This window comes from Lagenorhynchus albirostris, chromosome 15, assembly GCF_949774975.1.
Source record: "Lagenorhynchus albirostris chromosome 15, mLagAlb1.1, whole genome shotgun sequence".
In the NCBI taxonomy this organism is placed as follows: Eukaryota; Metazoa; Chordata; class Mammalia; order Artiodactyla; family Delphinidae; genus Lagenorhynchus; species Lagenorhynchus albirostris.
In genome coordinates, this window is record NC_083109.1 from 51,388,399 (window position 1) to 51,411,498 (window position 23,100).

A 23,100-nucleotide genomic window follows, 5' to 3' on the forward strand; every position below is an offset into this window, starting at 1 on the left:
TGTCTTGCTGTAATAAAGAGCTCCCAGTGCCAGGTTAGCCCAGGTGCATACAGCCTGCCATGGGCTGCAAGGGTTACAGAGGCAACTTGAGGACCCAGTGAGCTCAGCTTGAGGGTGGAGGGGTGGGGGCAGCTCTCTACCAGATTTAGGCCACTCACCTTAGAGGCCTGATGGAGGACCCAGGTGCATTTCTGTGGAAAAGGATCCCCTCAAGTCCCACCTGGGTGGCTTTCAGCCTCACTGAGACCTGGCCATAGAAGCAGCCTCAGAGGAACAACACCTGCCATGTCCTGTCAGGAGTATGGAGGCCTGGGGGTGACCATGGTTGTAATGATGCCGTACTTCTGAAGGTAGGAGGAGAGAAGAGATTGACAAGTTTGCAAACTTAAAGCACCATTTTTCAATATTTGGATTTGTGGGGCTCCATTTGTTCTCTGCCCTGGCCCACACGAATGTTAGGGGTGAGCCTGTATATGGCCCTCCGTCAACCCATGACGTGGACATGATTATTATCCCATTGCCCAGAAGAGTAAGCTGAGACTTAAGAGATATCCGGCAACTTTCCATGGTCAACAGATGGTAGAGCCAGGATTCAACTCAGGCAGAAGTTCTCAAAGTGGAGTCCGACCAGAAGCATCCACATCATCCAGAAACTTGTTAGAAATGCAGATTCTTAGGCCCCACCCCAAACCCATTGAATCAGAAGTCTGGGGGGTGAGGACCAGCAATCTGTGTTAACAGGTGCTTCTGATGCAGCTCAGGCATGAGAAGAACTAAGCTAAGCCTGTGAGCTCAGACCATCCGGCCTGAGTGCAGATGGGTGTGGCCGTGTACCTTTGTCACGAGGGCTCTCCTCCGAGAAGTGCCCTGCCCAATAGCCTTTCTCCCTGCAGCATGGTCACACCCGCCCCTCTACAAAGCCCCATTCAGCTTCTCCTTTGCAGGTAGTTCTCTCCCTCCCTTCTCAGCTCAGCTCTGGGAAAGTGGTGTCTACCATCCCTGCCCACACTCCCTACCTCCCCTCACCACTCACCAAAAGTACAGCGTTGTCACATGCCTGGCTGCCACACCCACTCCATCCATTTTTCCTGTGACTTCTCTGAGGCATCTCAGTGTCCCCTGCCCCCTTCTCCCCACTGCACCAGGCCCCCCATGGCCCCTCATCTGCCTCCTCTGTAGGCTCCTCTTCCTTTCTCTCCGAGTGGGGGATGCCTCAGGCTCCCAGCCTGCTTCACTTTTCCTTACTCTCCCCTCTCTGCACCCTGCTACCCTTGAGTTTCTTTCTCATTCACCCCAGGCCTTCAACTGCCATCTTATTCCAGTCAGGAACTTGCCTGAGCTCCCAAAAATCTACTCTTCCAGTGAGTTCTCTCACCTTCCTGAAGTCCAATGGGAAATGGGCTCTTCTCACACCTTCTGGGAGTGGCTCATCACCCGTCTGAGCCCAGGGGCTCTTACTGCCAGGGCAGTGGGTGGGGGTGACGGATGGCATGGCTGCAGCAGAGCCAAGAGAAGAACGCCTATTTCCTGATAAACAAGAAAACTTTACCTCTGAATAAATAGAGTGGTAAGGACATAGGAGCAAGATAGAGGACAACTGAGAGACTGGTCAGGGTGCCACTTGGACTCCACAGACACGCAGCGTCACAGGGGAGCGAGAGCGTGACTTACTCACTCACTGGTGAAGCCAATGCCACCAAAATCTTACACAGAGAGTGTACCTCTGCCCTGGGGAGACCAGCAACAAAGAAAGTAACTGTGCAGGGGGAGGACAACAAAGTACCAAATTGGGAAACAGTAACCAATGGAAACAAAGGTGAGGTGAAGAAGACTGAAAACCCTTAGGGGTCCTGTGGATTCTCCTGTCCTCTGGTGTGGGAACGTGGGGCATCTGGGGAGCAAGTTCCAAGCTTGCTCTGCTCTACCCAATCCTCTTCCCATGAACATCACCCCTGCCCCTCCTCCACCCCCAGCTTCCAAGGCCTCATATCCCATGCTGTGGTCATCCGTTCGTCTCCTGCTCCAGACTGGCATGGAGCCTTGGCACCATGGCTCCTCTGTGTGTTCGGCTGCTGAGCACAGACCAAGTACCCTGAAGGGGTTCAGCGAGTATAAGTGGTAGCGGGACAGAGTGCTGTCTGAGGCTGTGGGGAAATGGGGGAGGAGAGTCTTGACCCAGATTCCCCGGCTTCTCCAGGAAAAGCCACTCTGTCCTCTTCCATCAAACACTTCTCCCAGGAGACTGCATTTCTTTCCTTGTCCGAAGGTCTCATGAAAGAGGTGGGATGTGAGCTGGTTGCAGAAAGACAGACTGGGTGGGCACTGCCTAATACCTGAGTAAACAGAACGCTCAGCTGTGGCTGAAAGCAGCCAGTAAAGCAAGCAGGTGTGCACTTCTATTTTAGTTGGGCTCCCAGGTGACCACGAGGAGACATTGGGGACTGACAGGGGACGATATCTAGTCCAAGTGAGAAGGTGAGGGCTTGCCCTGGGCAGGGATGGAGGAGGGGTCCAGGGTGAGCCACGTTTCAAGGGAGGAAGGAGTCAAACGTGTTGGATGAGTCAATGAAGATTTCGAGCACCAGGTCTCTGGACTCCACTTTCTGCATTACGATCTATGCCAACAGCGACTCGGCCACCGAACCAGGGGTCTCCTCGCCTGAAGCAAGGGCTGGAAGAAGGGCGTGCGGCCTCGGGGTGCGGGTCGGAAAGGTCAGGGCCAGCCTCGGTGAGGCGCAGCCCGCGGGTGCCAGCTAGCCTGCGTCCCCGCAGGTAGAAGACCACGTCGGGGTCCCCGCTCCGAGACCCCGGGCTCGGAGGCGCGGCCGGTCCGCTCAGACCTTCACTGACAAACCATTGCACGCCGTGGCCTCCGGTCGCCAGGACCTCTTGCCGCCGAGTCAACCACAAGGCCTAAGCCCAGAACAGGCCAGGTCCACGCGGGCCGGAGCGGATTCAGAGACACTGCTGCAGCCAGGCCCGGAGCCACGCTCCTTAGGGACACCCGCCAGGGCCGGGGAGGCGGGGCGGCCGCGCAAGCTCTACCAATCAACAGCCGGCGTTCGAATTCGCATCCTGGCGCGGCCAATCGCGAGCGTCCGAGCCCGAGTGGGGGGGAGGGGGCGGGGCCCGGCCGAACAGTGGCGCGCGCCCCCCGGGCGGGCCAATGAGAGCGCCTGGTGCATTTGAAAACTCCGGCGGGCGGCGGGCGGGTCTGCGCCTGCGTGGGGAGTCGCGCTCTGGGCCGGCAGGCGGCACTGGCAGAGATACCGGCGACGGCAGCGACGGCAGCCACGGTTATGGGGAGCGGAGGCGGTGAGCGCTGGGCGCGGGGCGCGGCGGGGCGGCCTCGAGACTGAGCAGGGCTGGCTCGAGCCCTTCGGCCCGGGGTGCGTGTCTTCCCGGCGGCGCCCGCTCGGCGCGTGGTTTAAATGCCCGGGAGCGCCCTGCTCCGCGTGAAAGCGGTGAAAGCGGCGCGCGGGGTCTGCCACCTGTCGAGGGCCGTGAGCGCAGCTCAGGTTTCCGTGGTTATTATCGTGGCTGTCCTAGAGCAAGGGGATGAGGAAAATGCGGTAAAACGCAGGGATCGGACGCCCTGCGTGTACGCTTGGCTTTCGCAGCATGTTAATTGATGATGGGAAGACCCAGGTGAAGAGCGAGGGGAGGGGGGCAGGAAGAAGCCCTGAGGAGGGAGTCGTGCGGGTGGGAGAGCAGCCACCTCCTGTCGGGACTGGAGGAAGGAACGGGTGGGAAACCAGGTGAATTGTAGGTGATGGGCTCCTCCTGCCTCAAGCTTCTCTGTCGTCTGCTTAGAGTCAGCAAAGACTTGCTGAAGTTGAAGTTAGAAGGACCTCCTGTGGGGAGAGAGGACACTGAGACTGGCTGGGCAGCTCTGACATCCGCAGAGCTGGGACAGGCCTGGCCTCCAAGTCCACCTTTGGCTTCTCTGCAGGGTGGACCCTCCTAGTTTGGACTTGAAAACCAGACTGTTCAAGTCCATAGATCCTTATTAACATTATGCATTTTAGTCCTGTGTGCAGATAGAAGCAAAGAGATCAGTAAGGGTCAAGGCGCCTCCCTGAGAGTGAAATGCAAGGCTAACCATCATCAGCGTTGGCTGCTTTTTCCCCCTTCCTGGTTGTCATCTGTGCTCTGGATCAGAAGGTTTCCCAATAGCCAGGTTACATGATTACTACTCACCATCAATGTTTATTGAATATTTGAATGAATGATGATGTTTTCTGTACCACTACTGCTCCTTTATTTAATATTTGTTTAAGACTGTAAATATGGCTGGGGCAGAGGACAGTAACTGTTAAATCATGTTCAGATGTAACTTTTCATATCAGCACAACTCGTTTCCAACACATCACTTAGACCATTCTGATTTTTTTTCTTAAGTGATTCACTGTAGGTGTGCCAAGTGTTTCTGTTATCCTACAAAGCGGAGAATAAGAAGGAGACCCCGAAACCTAACGATCTTGAGTCTCCCTGAAGATGTGCTCTTTCATATCCTGAAATGGCTTTCTGTTGGAGACATCCTCGCTGTCCGAGCTGTAAGTTGTCAGATGAAAATAGTGTCAGGCTTGGTATCATTGGTTATATTGTACCATGAAGCCTTCGTGTGTTAAATGTCAGAACAAAAACTTTGGCTACAAATGAAGGTAGAGGAAACAATGGTGATATTGGTAATAGATGCCTAAGGTTGTTCTGATTGCAGGAAAGCTAAAACATAGGACAGCAAGGTTGGAGTCTGCTCATTGTAATGTTTATTTTGACAGAGAAAATACCCTTTTATGGCAGTGAAATTTGCCTCCCTCAAGAAATAAGATAGCATTAAGAAGAAAAATAGTATGTTCTTGAGGACCAAGCCCATGTAATATTCAGCACTGAAAGAGACTCTGGGAGTTATTTTGCAGATTTCGGAACTGAAGCCTCACTTTGAGGGATTTAACCAAAGGCATACAGCAAATTAGTGGGGGAACACCAGTAAGAACCCACTTCTCTGACTCCCAAACCTGCCTCCATTGCGTTCATAATATCCATGGGTGCTGAATTTCCAATGGCAGTGGAAGCTTTAGCACTTAAAATGCTCACCTGTGCTCAGGGCCCCCTGCCTGGGTACTTCCTGCTATCACCCAGGACAGAAGTCCTACCTGAGGCTGCTGTCATGTGTTTCAGTCTCTTCTGAGAGCCCCTATTGACCTGCAGGCCCCAGCTTTGCTCCCATTAGCAAGACCCTAAGTAAAGGAGCTCAAAACAGATTTCTGACCTACCTGTTCCCATTAGAGTTGATTTCCCTGATCCTTGCAGATATTATAGCATTATATCCCCTTTCTCAGCCTAGGTGCTTATTCCCCCTTCCAGGACCACTGTCCCCATCTTTAGAGCCACAGAGAAAGTTGTTTCTGGGCTCTTTTCTCTATTCAAAGCAATTGTTAGTTACTTTGATACACAGAGGCTGGGCCTTTACTGCTAGGGTGGGGAGGGAAACAGGTGACCCTACATCTGTCTACACCCTGTCTTCAAGAGCTCCAGAAGCAGGGCTTCTGGGAGGTCCCTTGATTAACCACCACTCCCCCTCTTCCATTGTTCTTCAGGTGCACTCCCACCTGAAGTACCTGGTGGATAACCATGCCAGCGTGTGGGCATGTGCCAGCTTCCAGGAGCTGTGGCCTTCTCCAAAGAACCTGAAGCTCTTTGAAAGGTATCTCTGCACCCTGAGAAGAGCGTGGCTTTCTCCTACCTTTGGGCCTCCCTGCTATGCCAGTCTGTGTCTCAAGGCCTGACCTGGGAATGATTTTCCTCTTGCTTGTTGCTCCCGCCAACACCTTATCCCCCAGGGAGTGACTGAGGGCTGTCGACCTTACCCATCGAGTCACACAACTTCCAGCGCAGTCATGGGTCATCCACACCACCAGCACGGGCCTGACTCTCATTAGTCACAGCAGTGCTTCTGAAGGGTCCACTTGAGCTGTGACCCATTTTGTGTGACTCAGATGCAGGTCACCTGCATGTGGAAACTTTCCTCAGCCCTCTTCTTTTGGTCAGAACAATGCGATTTGAATCCTATTACATTATACTCATTGGCTGATCCCACCTCCCCGGCCGGGGTTGGGACCTAGAGGAAGGGCCGGAGGGGCTGCAAGCTGCAGTATGCCAGTGGTCACAGGCAGGCTGCCTGAGACATAGTCCACCAACCACACAATTTACCCTTTTAAAGAGTACAACTCAATGGTTTTTAGTATGCTCACAGAGTTGTGCAATCATCAACACTATCTAACTTTAGGACATTCTCATGACCCCCAAATGAAGCCCCATAACCATTAGCAGTCACTCCCTATTTTCCCTATAGTAACACAGACCCTATGCAGCCACTAATCTGCTTTCTGTCTCTATGGATTTGCCTTTTCTGGACATTTCATATGAGTGGAATCATACAACATGTGGCCTTTTGTGTCTGTCTTCTTTCACAAGTGTGTTTTCCAGGCTCATCCATGTTGTAGCATGTCGTGGATAATTGATATTTAGCTGCATTGCCAAAAATATTTTCTGTTCAGAAAATAAGTACTGTAGTTTTAAGTGCTGTGGTGGAACATAACCTTTATGGAATAAAATCATGTGATATTTCATGTTCTTAATGTTCTAGGGCTGCCGAAAAAGGGAATTTTGAAGCTGCTGTGAAGCTGGGCATAGCCTACCTCTACAATGAAGGCCGTAAGTCCTCGAGGGGCTGGTGCTGGGGCTGGCCTCACCCCACTTGGTACTGACATTTTAGAACAAGCACGAGGGACTTCCCTGGTGGTCCAGTGGTTAAGACTCTGTGCTTCCACTGCAGGGGGCGCAGGTTAGATCCCTGGTTGGAGAACTAAGATCCCGCATGCTGTGTGGTGTAGCCAAAAACAAAAAACCTAATAGAACAAGCATGAGCTCTTGCCCGTGTCAGCAGTTTAGTCGCTGTTCTTGCTGTGTCTGGCTGTGTACCGTCCCCACTGGGGAGCTTGTGCCAGAGGTGTCCTGCTCAGGGACCCATGGATGAAGTTTGATTTTGTAGTTTGGGGGAGTTGCCTCTTTGTTTAATGAACCATTAATTTCGGTCGACAACGAGTGACTCTGAGCAGAGACTCAGAATGGGGGCTACTCAGGCAAGCCAGCCCTCCCTGGCTGCCTAGTTAACACCACAGCCCATGCGTAGACCCCAGCTTCTCTCCTTGGCCACAGCTCATCTGAGGAACCTGAGGCAGTGGTCAAAGCATGCCTGATGCCAAGTGTCAGTAACACAGGGAGCCAAGGCTCCAAGTGGGAGGCAAGTACAAACAGGTCAAAGCCAGCCTGGTACCTAGATTCCTTCACCCCTAAGGGGCAGGTGCTCCTCGAAAGAACCTGGTGCGGCCCTCTCTCCCAATTCCTGCCTGTCTGCTGAGCACACTAAGGAGCGAGCCTGCAGTTCATCCTGTCCCACCTCCCAAGATGCATAAAGACTTGGGTATAGTCGCCATTTTTCTGCTTCTAAAAGATCTGGCGTCTTACTGAGAGGTCACCCTGGTCACAGCTGGTTGACAGGACTGTTGGACCTGCAGACGATGAGCAATCCTGCGCCCACCCTCCTGTCAGATGGCTTTGCCCAGACAAGATTCACACACCACTCAGCTCACCTGTCTAATGTATACAGTCCAGTGGTTTGGGTATCTTCACAGAGTCGTGCAGCCATCACCACTCAATTTGGAGCCATCATCTCATTACCCCACAAAGAAAACCCCTACCCGTTAACAGGGGTCTGAGCAGCAGTTCCCCACAGGAGGGAGGGTGGGCATCTGATGCCTCCACGTGGGGGGGACCTTCCCAGATCTTCGGAATCCAGGCCGCTGGGAGGGGCCGCAGGGCACTTGGTTCATAAAACATGGGAAGAAAAGGGAGGAGCCCCCATCCCAGCTCTTCTGTCCTAAGACACCAGCAACTTCACGTTGTAGCGGCTTAAGGCTTTAAACTTTCCAAAAAGACTGGGGAACTTCCTACACCCCTCCTCCAGAGACATCCCGGGCTGTGTTCTGTCCGTCTCTTCAGTGTCTGTGTCTGATGAGGCCCGGGCGGAAGTGAACGGGCTGAAGGCCTCTCGCTTCTTCAGTCTCACGGAGCGCCTGAATGTGGGCGCCGCGCCCTTCATCTGGCTCTTCATCCGCCCACCTTGGTCGGTGTCCGGAAGCTGCTGCAAGGCCGTGGTTCACGAGAGCCTCAGGATGGAGTGCCAGCTGCAGAAAGTGAGTCCTGGCAAGGGGTGCAAGTAGGGCAGGCCGTGCTGGGCGGGCTGAGCCCCGTAGGGTCCCAGGAGGTGAGAAAACTTTGAGGGGAGATGCTGTGGACCATGTAAAGTCAGGGACCCGAGAGCAGTGGAGGCATAGAAAACAGTGTGGATGTGGGAGCATCTGCTAATGACTAGCAGGAGAGGAGGCCTCGGAGCCAGGGTCAGGGGAATCAGGTGAGGGGCTGGGCTGCAGACGGGTCAACTGCTGGAAAGGCAGGACTGAGACTCTGTGAAGCAGTTGGCGGAGGCCTGGAATCAGGGAGCGGTCCTCTGCACAGAGGGGCTGGGCAGGGAGCAAGGAGGACCCGCACACGGAGGGACAGTCCCCGGGAAGTTCTGTCCGCTGACAGTCACCCCTCCTCCTCCACCTCCTTTCTCTAGACTCACAGAGCGTCCATACTGCACTGCTTGGGGAGAGTGCTGAGTCTTTTTGAGGTGAGTCCCCTCCACCATCCCACGGGGCCCTGTGTTGTTTGGCGTCCTGGCCCGGGTGAGCACACAGGGCACAGCGGGTCTGCATTTTTGTGCTGCTCGCCTTTCTGGCAGCTTCAAGCACCAAGAATCAGGAACTGCGTGAAAGGCAGCAGAAGGGGGCTTCCGGGGTTCAAAGCCAAGATGAGCCCTGTCTGTGAGGCTGTGTGGAGCCAGGAAGAGTGTCTGAGCGGGACAGGACCCCGGGTCTATTTGTCTCACGGCTCTGCTACTGGCGGCTCCCTGCCACTACTCACGCAGACTTCTCTACTTAGTGAGCCTTGTGATTCGGGAACCCCGTCTGCAGCAGTCTTGGGGGAGGTGGTGGCTCCTGGCGCTAGGTGCTCTGACAGCAGCAGGGAGGGACACTTAGTATGAGCGAGGAGCTGGAAGACCTTGGGAAACCCTCCCCCATCACCGTCCGGGCAGTGCCGGGAGCCGAGTCCAGCACAAACCTCGTGCAGGAGGAAGCAGGGCCTGAGGGCAGAACTCATGGGCTTGCCTTCACGAGTTGGTTGTCAAATCATGTATCTTCAGAGTTGTTTTTACTCTAATGTAGTTAACTCATTTTATTAAAGATGAGAACAGTATATGTGGTTACTTAGAGGTACTTATTCTAGGATGAAGAGAAACAGAAGCAGGCCCGGGACCTGTTTGAAGAGTCTGCTAATCAGGGGTGTTTGACCAGCTCGTACCTCCTCTGGGAAAGTGACAGAAAGATGGATGTGAGTGGGCCTAGGTCTGGGGAAAGAATGGATTATGTTGGCCAAAGGCACAATCTCCAGAGTAGCCCGTGGACAAGGTTCTGCCACCGCAGCCGGGGTTGCTGCTGGTCATGGGGCTGCTTTCAGCACTGCCCCTGAAACGACCACCACCATTTGGGGGATAAAGGGCTGGGAAGAAAGCACAGCTGGGGACCCTCTGGAGGTGTCAGGGGGAACATTTAAGAAGACTATGGGTTGGTTGAGTTTCTCCAGAGATATGGCCATGTAAGGGCATGGTGACTCTCCCATTGACAGATGTCAGATCCCGGACGATGCCTCCACAGCTTCCGGAAACTCAGGGACTTTGCTGCCAAAGGCTGCTGGGAAGCACAGGTGAGCTGGGAGCTGGCCTTTGTCCTGACGCCTCCTCTCGTGGGGACCGTGGGGGCAACACTGCCAGGTTCCCACCCAGGACGAAGTAAGAGTGGCCCAGGGTTTGGAACTGAATCTAAGGGAGTTCAGCTCTAGGGTGTGTGGGGAGGAGAGCCCAGAAGCGCTTTCCTCACCTCTGCCAGTTCCATCTAAGACAGCCAGCCACTTAATTTCTAAGTGCTGTGGACTACATCTGCATCAAAATTTATACAGCTCCCTAAAGTTGGCCTGTAGGGAAAGCATCTTGGCTACAGAACTTAGAGCTCCTTAGAGCAGATGGGTGTGTGGAATGCTGTCCTCTTCTCATTATCTGACCTGCTCACCAGGTTGTCCAGTGTTGGAACCAGGACATCAGGGGTCTGTAGTTGGCGTTCTCCAGACACTCTCCCTGTGCAGCTGTAAAGAAGTCATTATTTTAAGATAAATCAAAGAAAGTCCCCCTTTGCCAAGCTGGTAGACACTTGCTCTTGTCACCCCACCAAGTTGGGGGTTGAGAGTCATCTGCCCTTAAAAGCTAGGGAAGAAATCACAGAGGGATGGCCCGCCTGACACATCACAGGACGTTGTAATGTTTATGTCCAAAAAGGCACTTAACAAGTTTACAAGAAATACAACAATGAACAATGTGGTTCTAGTTCAAGCTCAGGCTAATCAATAAGAATAGTAAGGCCCTGTAGAAGTTCACAGAGCCTCAGGGTACTCAAAAAAGAGGAAATAAATACAAGCAGTCAAAATACGGAGCAGGTTTGACCTCTCTGCTAGTCAAAAAGGCACACGTTTAAAGAGATCGTGCCTGATCACACTAGCAAATCATATACACGTAGTCTTTGTGTTTTTGAGTGGATAGCTAGGAACTTCTGAAAATACAGTTCGGCTTTTTTTTATTTTTTATTTTTTTGGCTGTGTTGGGTCTTTGTTGCTGGGCACAGGCTTTCTCTAGTTGAGGCAAGCGGGGGCTACTCTTTGTTGCGGTGCGCGGGCTTCTCAGTGTCGTGGCTTCTCTTGTTGCAGAACACACACTCTAGAGTGCAGGCTCAGTAGTTGTGGCACACAGGCTTAGTTGCTCCACGGCATGTGGGATCTTCCCAGGCCAGGGATCGAACCCGTTTCCCGTGCATTGGCAGGCGGATTCTTAACCACTGCACCACCAGGGAAGCCCTGAAAATATACATTTTTAATGATAGCAGTTTTTGCCGGCAAACATGTGATAAAATAGTGTTCCTAAAAAAACAAAAAGTACAGGAAAGGGCTTCCCTTGTGGCGCAGTGGTTGAGAGTTCGCCTGCCGATGCAGGGGACGCGGGGTCGTGTCCTGGTCCGGGAAGATCCCACATGCTGCGGAGCAGCTGGGCCCGTGAGCCGTGGCCGCTGAGCCTGCGCGTTCGGAGCCTGTGCTTCGCAACGGGAGAGGCCACAACAGTGAGAGGCCCGCGTACCGCAAAAAAAAAAAAATAGTGTTCCTATTAGTGTGTGTGAAAATGCGCGCAGGAATTTCAGAAAGCCCCTGGGCACAGGTAGCGCCTGTGGGTCGACTGCGTGAGCAAAAGGTGCACAAGACTGCACAAAGGTGACCCTCAATGTGACAAAACCAACAGAAACCCCCTCAAAGGAAGAACAAGGAAAACACGCTTACAGAAGTCTCCTATCGCAAAGAACCACGTTAATCGTTAGGCAGGCAAAGAAAAGGTAACGTGTGTTCCGTGATCACAAATGCACATGCACACTGCTACAAGTGCATAGAAAACTCTGGAAGGAAATACGTAGAGATGGTCAACAGTAACCACTGAGGGCTTGGAGGGCCCCGGCGGGTCCTGAGCAAGGTGCTCGTGCATCTCATTCAATCCTCACAGCATCTGCCGAAGCAGCTGCTGTTGTGCCATTTGGTGAAAAGGGAAACTGAGGTGCAGTGAAGCCTCCAGTTCGCCTGTGGTCACACATAGACCCAGGTCTTAAAGCCGGGTCATTCGAGCCCCCAGCCAGCTTTCAGCCACTGTGCTACGTGGCCTCCCCCAGAGCATCAGCTTTCACTAGGGAGTGGTGAGCAGAAACAAACTTAATTTAAAAGAAAATGCTGGCAGAAGACTGGAATTGGCCGTGGAGCTGTGCCGGGCAGGAAGTCAACTGATATCCCATTATGCACCTTTTGTACCTTTTAAAATGTTCTATCGTGATATATTATTTATTTCCAAAAGATTAAAATCTTGGCCCTCCTGGTTTCAGAAGGCTTAGAAGGTTTAAGTGGGCCAGTGTATGTACAGGCAGAATCCTCCTCGCGTTCAGAAGCAGGAACCTCAAAACCCCTTGCTCATCCCTCGAGTCTTTTCATCCTCAGCTGTCTCTAGCCAAAGCCTGTGCACACGGAAACCAGCTCGGACTGGAAGCGAAAGCCTCCAACGAGATAGTCTGCCAGCTGTTCCAGGCCTCCCACGCTGTCAGTAAGCAGAGGGTCTTCTCTGTGCAGAAGGGACTCAATGACACAATGAGGTGAGGGGTCCGGGGCAGAGCGACAGCCGTCTCCGCATGACAGGGTCTGTCTGTTGTTTCAGCTGAGCCTCCTGTCACAGGGCCCCTGCGTCATCAACCCCACTGGGATCCACGTGTGTGTGTGTGTGTGTGTGTGTGTGTGTGTGTGTGTGTGTGTGTTTTCTAAAACCAGTTATGCCTAAGTTATCCAGGGCTTTGAAAAGAAAAATTTCCCACATAAATGTCTGCTCTCTCCAGTTTTCCTTTTTAAGTCTCAGACTATATTAAACCGTACTAAACATCTTTCAAAAATGATGCCAGAAAACACCTTTTCTTTCCAACCCATCATCACGCGCATCAGCGTGCGGGAGTGTGGGAGGCAGCTGCCATGTGCCTGTAGCCTCAGAAACCCCACAAACTGCCTCTTCCTGCAGGTCCATTTTCCCTCGAGGTTTGGAGATAACACACTTTTACACTCAATCACAGAACTTGTTTAGAGAGTAAAATGGAAAATGTGAATAATTTTTTAAGCTTACACCAGAGATTTCAAATACATTTTAGATTTATAATGGGCAGGCTCTGGCTGTACTGCGGCAGACAAAGCCCAGCACCTGGTAAGCTCTCTTCCCTGGAGAGGCTCCGTCTTTACTCATAGCAGGGGGTGCAGTGTCCTTGGCTCCCACATTAAATGTCACCAAGCTGCTGTGATTTTGAGTCCTGTGCCTGTGCTGGGGGTGGTGCCCCCTGTCCCACGCCGTGCCCTCCCAGTCTGCCTTTCTTTTGGCGGCGGGAGCCAGGGACTGTTGCTATTCCTTTTGTGTGCTGGGGGTGGGGGTTAACATAAACTTAATCTTTCTTTTCTTTTCAAGAGCTAAAGTAGTTTTATTGCAATAATATCATTTCAATCCCCAAGTTGAGCATCTTTACATTTTCCTCTATGTAAAGCAACAGCTGACTTTTTCTTCCTTTTTTCTATTGAGTTATAATTGACATGTAACATTAGTTTCAGGTTTAACCATTTTAAAGTGTACAGTTCCGTTGGTCTGTTTTTATAAGTCAGATCATTGAGCTTGTCAAAGGTGTCTGCATAGGAAGCTTCCTCTTCTGCCCCTAACCCTCAAACACCTGGCCTTGTGTGTCTTCCTCCCCAGCCTGTTCCCCTTCATCCCTCCTCCTTCCTCCCCTCCCCAACTCGGCCCCAGCACTCCCTCCTTTCCTGTGCCTATGAAAGATGCTCCTGTTCAGGCTGACACCTGGAGCAGTCCCTCCTGTCTGCCTAGAATCACTCACCACCACGTTTCTTTTCTCTCTTGCTTCTCTTCTCCCCATCTCTTCTCCCTTGTGCAAAAAGGCTTTCACCATGCTTGGGCATCCTTGATGTTGCATGCAGTATCCCCTTGTGACGTCTGTGTCCCTGGCCCGGCTTTTAGCCCCGTCGAGGAGGGATCCTATGTCTGTTGGCTCTGCCGGCCCAAGTTCTCCATCATGGTTGCTGGGTGACTGAGAACTCCAGCACACAGGCTCAGGGAATCCTGCTTTAGATGCATTCCTGGCTCTTTGCTCCACTGCGGAGGGTTGTGATAAATGACCCCATGGGTGAGAGTTCCTCAGAGAGAAGACAGGTTTGCAGAACGATAAACTTTGACTTTTCTCCTGTCCTGTGACCCTGTCCCAGGTCCACAGAGCAGACCTGCTTTGCTCCCTTACAAGTAACGGTCCAGGCTTATCCAGTGCCTGGGGGTCCCGGGGTGGGGGAGGCAGAGTACACATATGTGCAGCCCACCTGCCTCCCAGGAACAAAGTCGGGAGTCATGGGGCCTCCCCCTTGGACAGGGTGTCTCAGCCTTGGACAGGTGCCTGGATAAGCCAGTGACGCCTAAAGTGATCGCTCACCCCTCGGGACAGATGGCCGGGCAGGAATGGGAGACGGGACACTCATGAAGGCTTGGCCTGGTTTTCAGGGATGGTGCTCTTCCCACAGGTACATTCTCATCGATTGGCTGGTAGAGGTTGCAACCATGAAGGACTTCTCGAGCCTGTGCCTTCACCTGACCGTGGAGTGCGTGGACCGGTACCTGCGGAGGCGGTTGGTGCCCCGGTACAGGCTCCAGCTGCTGGGCATCGCCTGCATGGTCATGTGCACCCGGTAAGAAACCCCCCAGGCTGGGCCCGCAGACGGAACACAGCATGCTGGCGCTGCCCAGTTCACAGGCTGGCTTTTCAGTGGAACAAGCCTTCAGCACCCCACCTCCTTATGACAGGGATTTTCATTTTAGGGGGTGCCCACGCCAAGTGGTCCTACCCACACGGGGGTGGCAAGGCTGACCCTTGGTGTGTGGGCAGCCGCTCATCCCAACATGCGGCCTCAGGACCCAGAACGTGGCCTCTGTTGGGCAGGCTCAGGCTGGAACCCTCTTCCCCTGGCCCCTGAGGGCAACACAGCGATGAGGGAGGGTCACAGGCGGCTGCCCTTGCCAGTCCGGTTCTCAACTCTGCGTCCAGAGACCTGCGTTTCATCAGTGTCATGTGCCCCCCACCCCCAACTCCCCACAGACCCCCTCCAACCACATGGGCAGGATGCGTCCTCAGAGAGGCAGCCTACCCCTGCAGCAGCTCTGACTTTTCAAATCAGACCATTTTAAGTTTTACCTAAATCCACCTTTCCACCCAGTTTTGCCTTTGGACACAATGTGGATGGCAGTTCCCAGCATACATTTTGCATTTTCTTGTTTTCCTAAAGCAGACTTCTCCTACGTGGTCTGCTATCTCCCCTGGGTGGTGCTTTCCAGACCAACATCATTATCTGTAAGGCTTTCGAGGGAGGAGCAGGCTCATTGCACACAGTGGTGTCAACTATGGAGAGACTGATTTGTCTTCTGCACAGTAACCCAGAGGCTTGTGTCACTGGGATGGTTTATCTGTTTCATGACGTCATGAAGGAGGCCCAGGTCCTGACTTGCTCTCTGCTACCTGCCATGACCCCTGAGGCCACCAGGTCCACCTTTGCAGTGAGCGCAGTCATGTGGCCACGACGGGAACTGGGAAGTGGGGTCTCTATGTGGCTGTGGAAGCAGGGTCCGTGGGCTCAGAGTCGGTGAGCAAATGCCACACGCTGTCCAGCACCTCTCGTGTGCTCTCGGAACCTGGCGTTCCAGGTCTTGTCACCAGAGAGGGCTGAACAGACAGGTCCCCAGCCTCCCTGGATCCAAATGGCGTAGTTATGTCCTTGCAATGAGAGACTGAGGTACTACCAGACCACAGGCTGCTGGCAATGAGATGATAATTGCTTTAAAAGATTTTTAGAAGCCGAGATGCCCCTACATCCACTCTCAAAGCAGCACCTGCCGCTGCTCTGAGCACAGGGCTTTCGCCCGCCCCATTCACATAACATCCCCCAGCACCTGCGGTCCCTACAACTCCTGTCCTCTCTCTTGGCCCAGGCAACAGCAAACACGGGAGCTGCAGAGTCCCCATGACAGAGCAGCCAAGGGCCCGGTCCCAGTCCACCCTTGTGTGGGGAGGTGTCCTCGGCAGGCCGCTGGACTAACGTGTTCCCTGATAGTTGGAACTGGTGGAGAGTAGAGAACAGCGTGACCACCTGCCTAAGGACAGTCCAGTTCCCATGGCCAGACCCCATGCTGGGTCCAGACCTTCAAACAACCTCTGTCTCTGGTTCTGCTGGCTCATCTGCCTTCTGGGTTAAAGCTGTTTATACTCACTCCATAGAAGCTGACACAAGGCAGGGTGAACCCTTATCCCTCAGGTCGTTAAGAGGATTGACCGATCATGTCATTCGTGGGTGCGTTTTGCAGAAACACCTGCATGCCTAGCAGGCCAGCAGCTCTCACTGCCACTGATCTGTGACACTAATCCCCCTTCCCTTCCAGCCCCCATGATAGGCTTATCTGACCTTTTCAGTTCCCCTCAGTGGCTAGGGGCAGCAGGGTCCACTCTTTGGACCCCCCCAACCCCATCACTGAAGCCTAAAGTGATCACCCCACTAAGGGGAGTGGGCTCAGTGCTCAGACCCCTTCTTAACACTCCAGGTTCATCAGCAAAGAGATCCTGACGATCCGGGAGGCTGTGTGGCTCACAGACAACACGTACAAATACGAGGACCTGGTGAGGATGATGGGAGAGATCATCTCTGCCTTGGAAGGGAAGATTCGAGTAAGTGACCACTTGCTTTTTCCTTTTGAATCAAAGTTGAGGTCACGTGAGGGCATGGAGGGGCAGAGGGTATCTGCATGGCTTTGAGCTTCCCTGCTCTGGGAAGCCCTCCTGGACCCAGAGGGCGCGAGGCCACAGCTGTTTGGCGTGCACAGCAGTCGGGCCAGATGCTGGGCTGACCACGCCGAGGGTGGTGTTTCTAAGGTCCAGCCTCCCCACCGAGTGGGTGGAGGGGCCCTCTGTGTGCTGAGACCCCACGTCTGCCTCCCCGTTCCCTCTAGGTCCCCACTGTGGTCGATTACAAGGACGTCCTGCTGACGCTGGTCCCCATGGCGCCAAGAACCCAGCACCTGTGCAGCTTCCTCTGTGAGCTCTCCCTGCTGCACACCAGCCTGGCCGCCTATGCCCCGGCCCACCTGGCTGCAGCCGCCCTGCTCCTGGCGAGGCTGACACATGGGCAGAGTAAGGAGCTGGTCCTCCCCACCAGCCACTCAGAACATGGGCTGAGCCAGTGGTCCGGGGGATTCCTGGAGTCAGGAGCCAGTGCTCAAATTCAAGGGGGTTGGAGGGAGAAAAAGAAGTGTGTTCATCTTCTGGAGAAGGAAACACCAGAATGGACTAAAAGCCATTGTCTGGGGGTGAGGTTAGAGACAGTTCTAGCTTAATATTTCCCACATTGTCGACAATGAGCACGCATGCTCTGTACCTGGGGCCTTTTCAACCCTGAGCCCTAGGAAACTCCATCCCAGAACCATCAGGGCTGTGGGGCATGAGTGGGCATCAGAACGGCCCCACTATTCCTGCTTTCCTCCCCAGCACAGCCCTGGACCACTCGGTTATGGGACCTCACTGGGTTCTCCTGTGAAGACCTCATCCCCTGTGTCTTAAGCCTTCATCAAAAGTGGTAAGCGTGGGCTTCCCTGGTGGCACAGTGGTTGAAAGTCCGCCTGCCGATGCAGGGGACACGGGTTCGTGCCCTGGTCCGGGAAGATCCCACATGCCGCGGAGCGGCTGTGCCCGTGAGCCATGGCCGCTGAGCCTGCGTGTCCAGAGCCGCAATGGGAGAGGCCACAACAGTGAGAGGCCCGTGTACCGAAAAAAAAAAAAGTGGTAAGCGTGTAAGGAAGCAATTCCCCCCACAACCCCCCGACTGTCCCCCCACACAGAGGATGTGTCCTTAATACCACAAGTCCAGGGGGAATTTGCTCTCACGTGAGGGCTGTCAAGACACTCAGACCTTACCCGCGTGAGCCGCGTATCTCAGGACTGACGTTTAGAAATTCCAGGGCCATGTTGCTTATTTCATACGTTTTTAACATTTGATGTGTGGGCAGCAGCTCCCCCCAACCCAAACCTAATTCCATGGGCAGTGGAACGTAAGAAAAAATGAGACTGTCTCCCTGACCAGCGGTAATTTCAGTCTAGGACAGGTTGGCCTCCAGCTCTGGAGTTGGCAGACCGCAGCCCCGGACACACACCTTGGCCCTTTCCCTCGCCTCCTGTCTCAGCTTGGCTGGCAGACTCGCTCCTCCCACTCCTCAGTCTCACGTTCACTCCCCACCGCATGCATATCTGCTAAAGCCCCCAGGGACCTCCTCCTTTCTCCGCCAGGCCACACTGCCTCAGAGTCCGCTTCCCTGACACGAGGGTCCGGGTAATTCTGCCTTTCTGCCTGTACCCAGACGCTCCCTGGGAGACTTAACCACTTCCAGGATTCAGAACACATCTAAAAGCCAACCTCTGACCCGAGCCACAGACCCCCCTGCCAGCTTGTCCACGCCAGGCCATTCCTCCTCATAGATTTCATTTGGTGCTTGGTGGACAAGGCCCCGGTCATCCTATCAGAGCCCTCAGGCCAGCCCATTTCTGCTTCTCTGTCCCTGCATCCCAGCGGCTCTCGGGGCCAATGCACTTTCTTCACCTGCCCATGGTCATTGCCCCAGCCGCCTCCTGGATTTCCACAGGGCAGCCTCTGAACACGACACTTCTGCTTACACCTTGGGGATGAGATCAGAACTTGGGCACGAGTCTAGAGATTCCTCTGACCAGCCCCTCTGGCCCATCGGCCACTTCTCCCCCTCCCCGCTAACACGGGGAGCCTGTCAGCACTTCCTGGGTTAGTGTGTGCAGCCCGTTTCTCCTGCAGGGCCCAGACCTCGTCGCTGGTGGACGGCAGCATGGGTGACGGTGGCAGGTCAACACGTGTCTGCCCCCGAGGCTGCTCAGACCAGTGCAGGGTCGGTGCCTGACCAGGCTGCCAAAAGCTGCTGCTTGGCTGCCTTCCTACACCCATCCCCCGCCCCCCACCGAGTTGTTTTGTTTTTTTTTTCCCAATCCAGATAAACTGGAAACATATTTATTTACCAACGAAACTTTTTGTTAAAGTGTACAATTCAACAGGCTCTTGGTATATTCAAAATTGTGCAGCCATCACCACAAACCACAATCTATTCGAGAACATCTTCCCCACCCTCAAAAGAAACCCCGCCCTTGCTACCTATTACCTTCACGTTTCCCCTCCCCACCAGCCCCCAGCAAATACTCATCTATTTCCTGGCTCTTTCTGTTCTGGATGTTTCACCAACATGGAATCGTACAACTTGGGGCCTTTTATGACCAGCCTCTCACCTACATAATGTTTCCACTGTACAAATAGCCCACTGGATGGAGGGACCACATCTTGTTTATTCAGTCGTGCACTGATGGACATTTGGGGTTTTTCTACCTTCCAGCTGTTGCGAATAGTGCCGCTGTGAACATATGTGTCCAGGTTTCTGTGTGGATCTCTGTTCCCCTTTCTCCTGGGGATGCACCTGGGGGTCATAGGTGACTCGAGGAACCGCCAGACTGCACAGCAGCGCTGGGCTTCACTCCCATTGCTGGGCTGGTTTTGAAAATGTCTTGTCCTCTCTCACTTCAGTGAGTGGAGGCTAAAGATGGGAGCTTTTGGGGTGGAGGTGCCAGCACCGTCTGCCCCCCACTACCCCTCATGTGTCCTTCTGTCGGCAGCTTCCATGACGATGCCCCCAAGGACTACAGGCAGGTCTCTCTCACTGCCGTGAAGCAGCGATTCGAGGACAAGCGATACGAAGAGATCAGCCAGGAAGAGGTGCTGGTGGGTGCTAGGGAGCGGGGGTCCCCGTGGGCCCCTTGGGGCTTCGGCCCTCCCTCTGACCCCGGCTTCCCCTCAGGTGCTGAGCTACGGCCAGTTGTGTGCAACTCTAGGGGTGAAACAAGAGAGCCCAGAACCCGCGTCTTTCCTCAGCACAGGGGACATTCACACCTTCCTCAGCTCTCCCTCTGGAAGGAGAACCAAGCGGTGAGTGAACCCTGCGGGCCAGGCCTGGGTTCCCTCGTGACCTGTGCAGCCATCGGGGCTCCTGAGGAGCAGCAGGGAGAGAGCAGATCCTCAGAAAACTCAAGCTGCGGTTGGTAGTCTCCACTGCCTACAGTACCGTCTCCTTTCCCCAGTGTGGCTCTCTGGCTCCAGCCTGGCTCCCTGTGAGGGATGGTGGTCTTGAGCACAGGTTGAGCCCGCTCAGGCTCTGGCCCTGCCCCACGCCCGGTGTGAGCCATACGGGACTGCTCTGCTCCACCACATTGTGGCACTCCCTGCACTCCAGCTGTGCCCTCATTGTGTGCATCCCTTTTATCCCTGTCTCTTCCATCTCAGTGTCCCAGCTGTACTGCCTGGAATAACCTCCCCCTCCACCTCACCCACCTAAAGAACTCCTATCCATCCTACAAAGTCCAGATGAGCAGGAACCTCGCCATGGTGCTGGCCCTGTCTCTGCAAATCTGCCCTGAGCTTCTGAGGGCAGTTCCTGGGTGGCTGTGTTGTCCCTGCTCACAGCACGTGGGGGCAGGGTCAGGCAGGTGCCAAGAACCAGACTGGGCCTCCCAACACTGCTGCCTATGACCCGGCTCCCGGCTCTCCCACCGCACAGGAAACGGGAGAACAGCCTCCAGGAGGACAGGGGCAGCTTCGTCACCACGCCGACCGCAGAGCTGTCCAGCCAGGAGGAGACACTGCTGGGCAGCTTCCTGGACTGGAGCCTGGACTACTGCTCCGGCTACGAGGGCGACCAAGAGAGCGAGGGCGAGAAGGAGGGCGATGGTGAGTGCCAGGGCTGGAGACCACCCGGTGCTGCCCCAGAGGGGACAGCGGGCAGGAGGGCCCCCAGCCTGAGCTGCAGGAGAGTGTGTCCGGACACAGGTAGACATGAGAGAGCAGAGCCCCTGGAATACCAGCCCACAGGGAGGATAGGATGTGGGCCCAACCTGCGCCCAGCTCCAGCTGGACCTGTGCTGGTGGAAGGACCTCACCAGGTCAGGGACAGAGAAATAGACCTTTCTAGAAGGTTGTGTGAGATGTGCCCCCTGCTGGGCTCTGTCCCTCAGGCACCCATCTAGGGCAGGCTGCAGGAGGCTCTGTCCCCATGTCTCATCAGCCATCTGCACAGGAAGCCCAGTTCGACAGCTTCTGTTGATTTTCCAACTGCTATTTTTGTGTCCACTCAGGGGATTAACTAAATTATTAGATGGCCAGTTTGTTGTCACTTCCTACTGTCCCCTAAGTCACATTGGGTATTACCCCAAGTTTGAAAGGAGACACTTCACCCCCAATTTCTTACGTAAAGGAAAGGGGACTGTCCAGCGAGGTTCAGGATGTGCGGCCGAGAGCTGGACCCTGGGCTCCCCTGGGTCCTGACCGAGCACGGAGTCACCCTGATGCTCAGGCTATGGCCTGACCTCTTCCCCATCTCCCATAGTGACAGCTCCCAGCGGTGTCCTCGATGTCACTGTGGTCTACCTGAACCCGGAACAGCACTGCTGCCAGGAATCAAGCGATGAGGAGGCCTGCCCGGAGGAGGAGGGGCGTCAGGACACACAGGCGTCAGCACCAGGCAGCCAGACACCTTGGACCCCAGGGCTCGAGCGCTCTCTGTGCAGCAGGAGGGGGGCAGGCAAGGACATAACGACCTCAGGGTACTCCTCTGTCAGCAGCACAAGTCCCACAAACTCCGCAGATGGCTTGGGGGGCCTTGCCCGATCTACCTCAGTACTGTCCCCGGGCAGCGACTTGAACACACAGCCTTGCCACCATCACGCGAGGAAGTCGTGTGTACAGTGTCGTCCCCCAAGCCCCCCGGAGAGCTGTGCTCCCCAGCAACAGGTGAAGAGGAAAAACCTGTCCGCCCACAATGAGGAGGAGGAGGACATGAACTTGGGCTTTTTGAAGCTGTGAGTGTGTCAGTGCGTTTGCTGCAGTGAATGTTGGCTGAAGTGAATGTTTGCTGAGGCAGGGCTGCTGTTGCACTAGCAAGGGGGAGGGGGGCGCTGGAGATGGATCCCTGTAGACTCCTGGTGGCAGTCACACGGAATAGAAAGGAGAACTTGGGGCAGTAAGTTTCTTTCTCTAGGGGAGCCCACTGTGAGCCATCAGAATGTCTAAATCACAACAAAAACTCAGTTCCTTCTCTCTGGAAAGTTTAGCCTCAAAGCAATCATGCCATACTGTGTGAAGCCTATTTCTCTGTCCCCTCCCATGTTTGTCCTGCTTTCTCTGGGAAACTTAAGCCCACGTCCTGAACTTCCCAGCCCCACGGAGCCCCAGGCACCGCGGGAGCTGAGAGCTTTCACAGCTGAGAACATGTGTGACCCAGGTATCCTGGCACAGCTCACCCCCTCCCACATTTATCTGGTTCGGGGTTCCACGGGGAGCCAATAGCTCTGAGCACACCATCCCTGCGCCCACATTGGCCTGGCCTGCCCTGCCCCAGGCAGCCGTTCCTTTCCTCACTGGGTGGTGGGTCCTATCGTGAGGGAACTCTGCCCCACGGATCGTTTCGGACTGCGTGTGAATACCGGGTGAGTGGGCCCTGACATTTTTGCAGGCCAGGGCCTTGATGTCTTGGTCACAGGCTCTCTTCCTCCCATATTCTCAGCTCATTTTAGAAATCTGCCCCTTCTCCTGTGATGGTTTGTCTGTGTCCCCAACAGATGATGTCCGTATGAACATCGGAATGTCTGGGCCATTTCTTTCCCTGTCTTTATTTCCATCCTCCATCCCTCTAAGATAAAAAACAAAAGAAAAATTAAAAATAGAAGATATGAGGGCTTCCCTGGTGGCGCAGTGGCTAAGAATCCACCTGCCAATGCAGGGGACACGGGTTCGAGCCCTGGTCCGGGAAGATCTCACGTGCCTCAGAGCAACTAAGCCCGTGCGCCGTAACTACTAAGCCTGCGCTCTAGAGCCCGCGAGTCACAACTACTGAAGCCTGCGGGCCTAGAGCCCGTGCTCCACAGCAAGAGAAGCCACCACATCAAGAAGCCCGCGCACCTCAAGGAAGGGTAGCCCCCGCTCGCCGCAACTAGAGAAGAGCCCGCGCACAGCAACAAAGACCCAGCACAGCCAAAAATAAAAAATAAAATAAATTTTTAAAAAAACATTAAATATATAAGGTATTAATTTTTTTTAATTCTCAACATTATTTAGGCTCAACTAAAAAAAAGAAAATTCGATTCAAACCCCTCAGTGCTATCCTGACACTGTATG

The 23,100-nt window shown here is 54.2% G+C and overlaps 1 protein-coding gene across 1 annotated transcript; it reads left to right on the forward strand.

Annotated features, from left to right (window-relative positions):
• The first annotated feature begins 3,166 nt into the window (after positions 1–3,166).
• CCNF (cyclin F) lies at positions 3,167–22,954 on the forward strand. Its single transcript, XM_060124787.1, has 17 exons — positions 3,167–3,315; positions 4,415–4,556; positions 5,601–5,707; positions 6,650–6,717; positions 8,065–8,258; positions 8,684–8,737; positions 9,394–9,498; positions 9,793–9,870; positions 12,241–12,392; positions 14,353–14,517; positions 16,418–16,541; positions 16,823–17,003; positions 17,358–17,445; positions 19,551–19,650; positions 19,733–19,860; positions 20,489–20,658; positions 21,314–22,954. Exons 1-17 carry the CDS (start codon positions 3,167–3,169, stop codon positions 21,787–21,789), a joined length of 2,481 nt encoding a protein of 826 aa, XP_059980770.1. The 3' UTR covers positions 21,790–22,954.
• Positions 22,955–23,100: the final 146 nt, after the last annotated feature.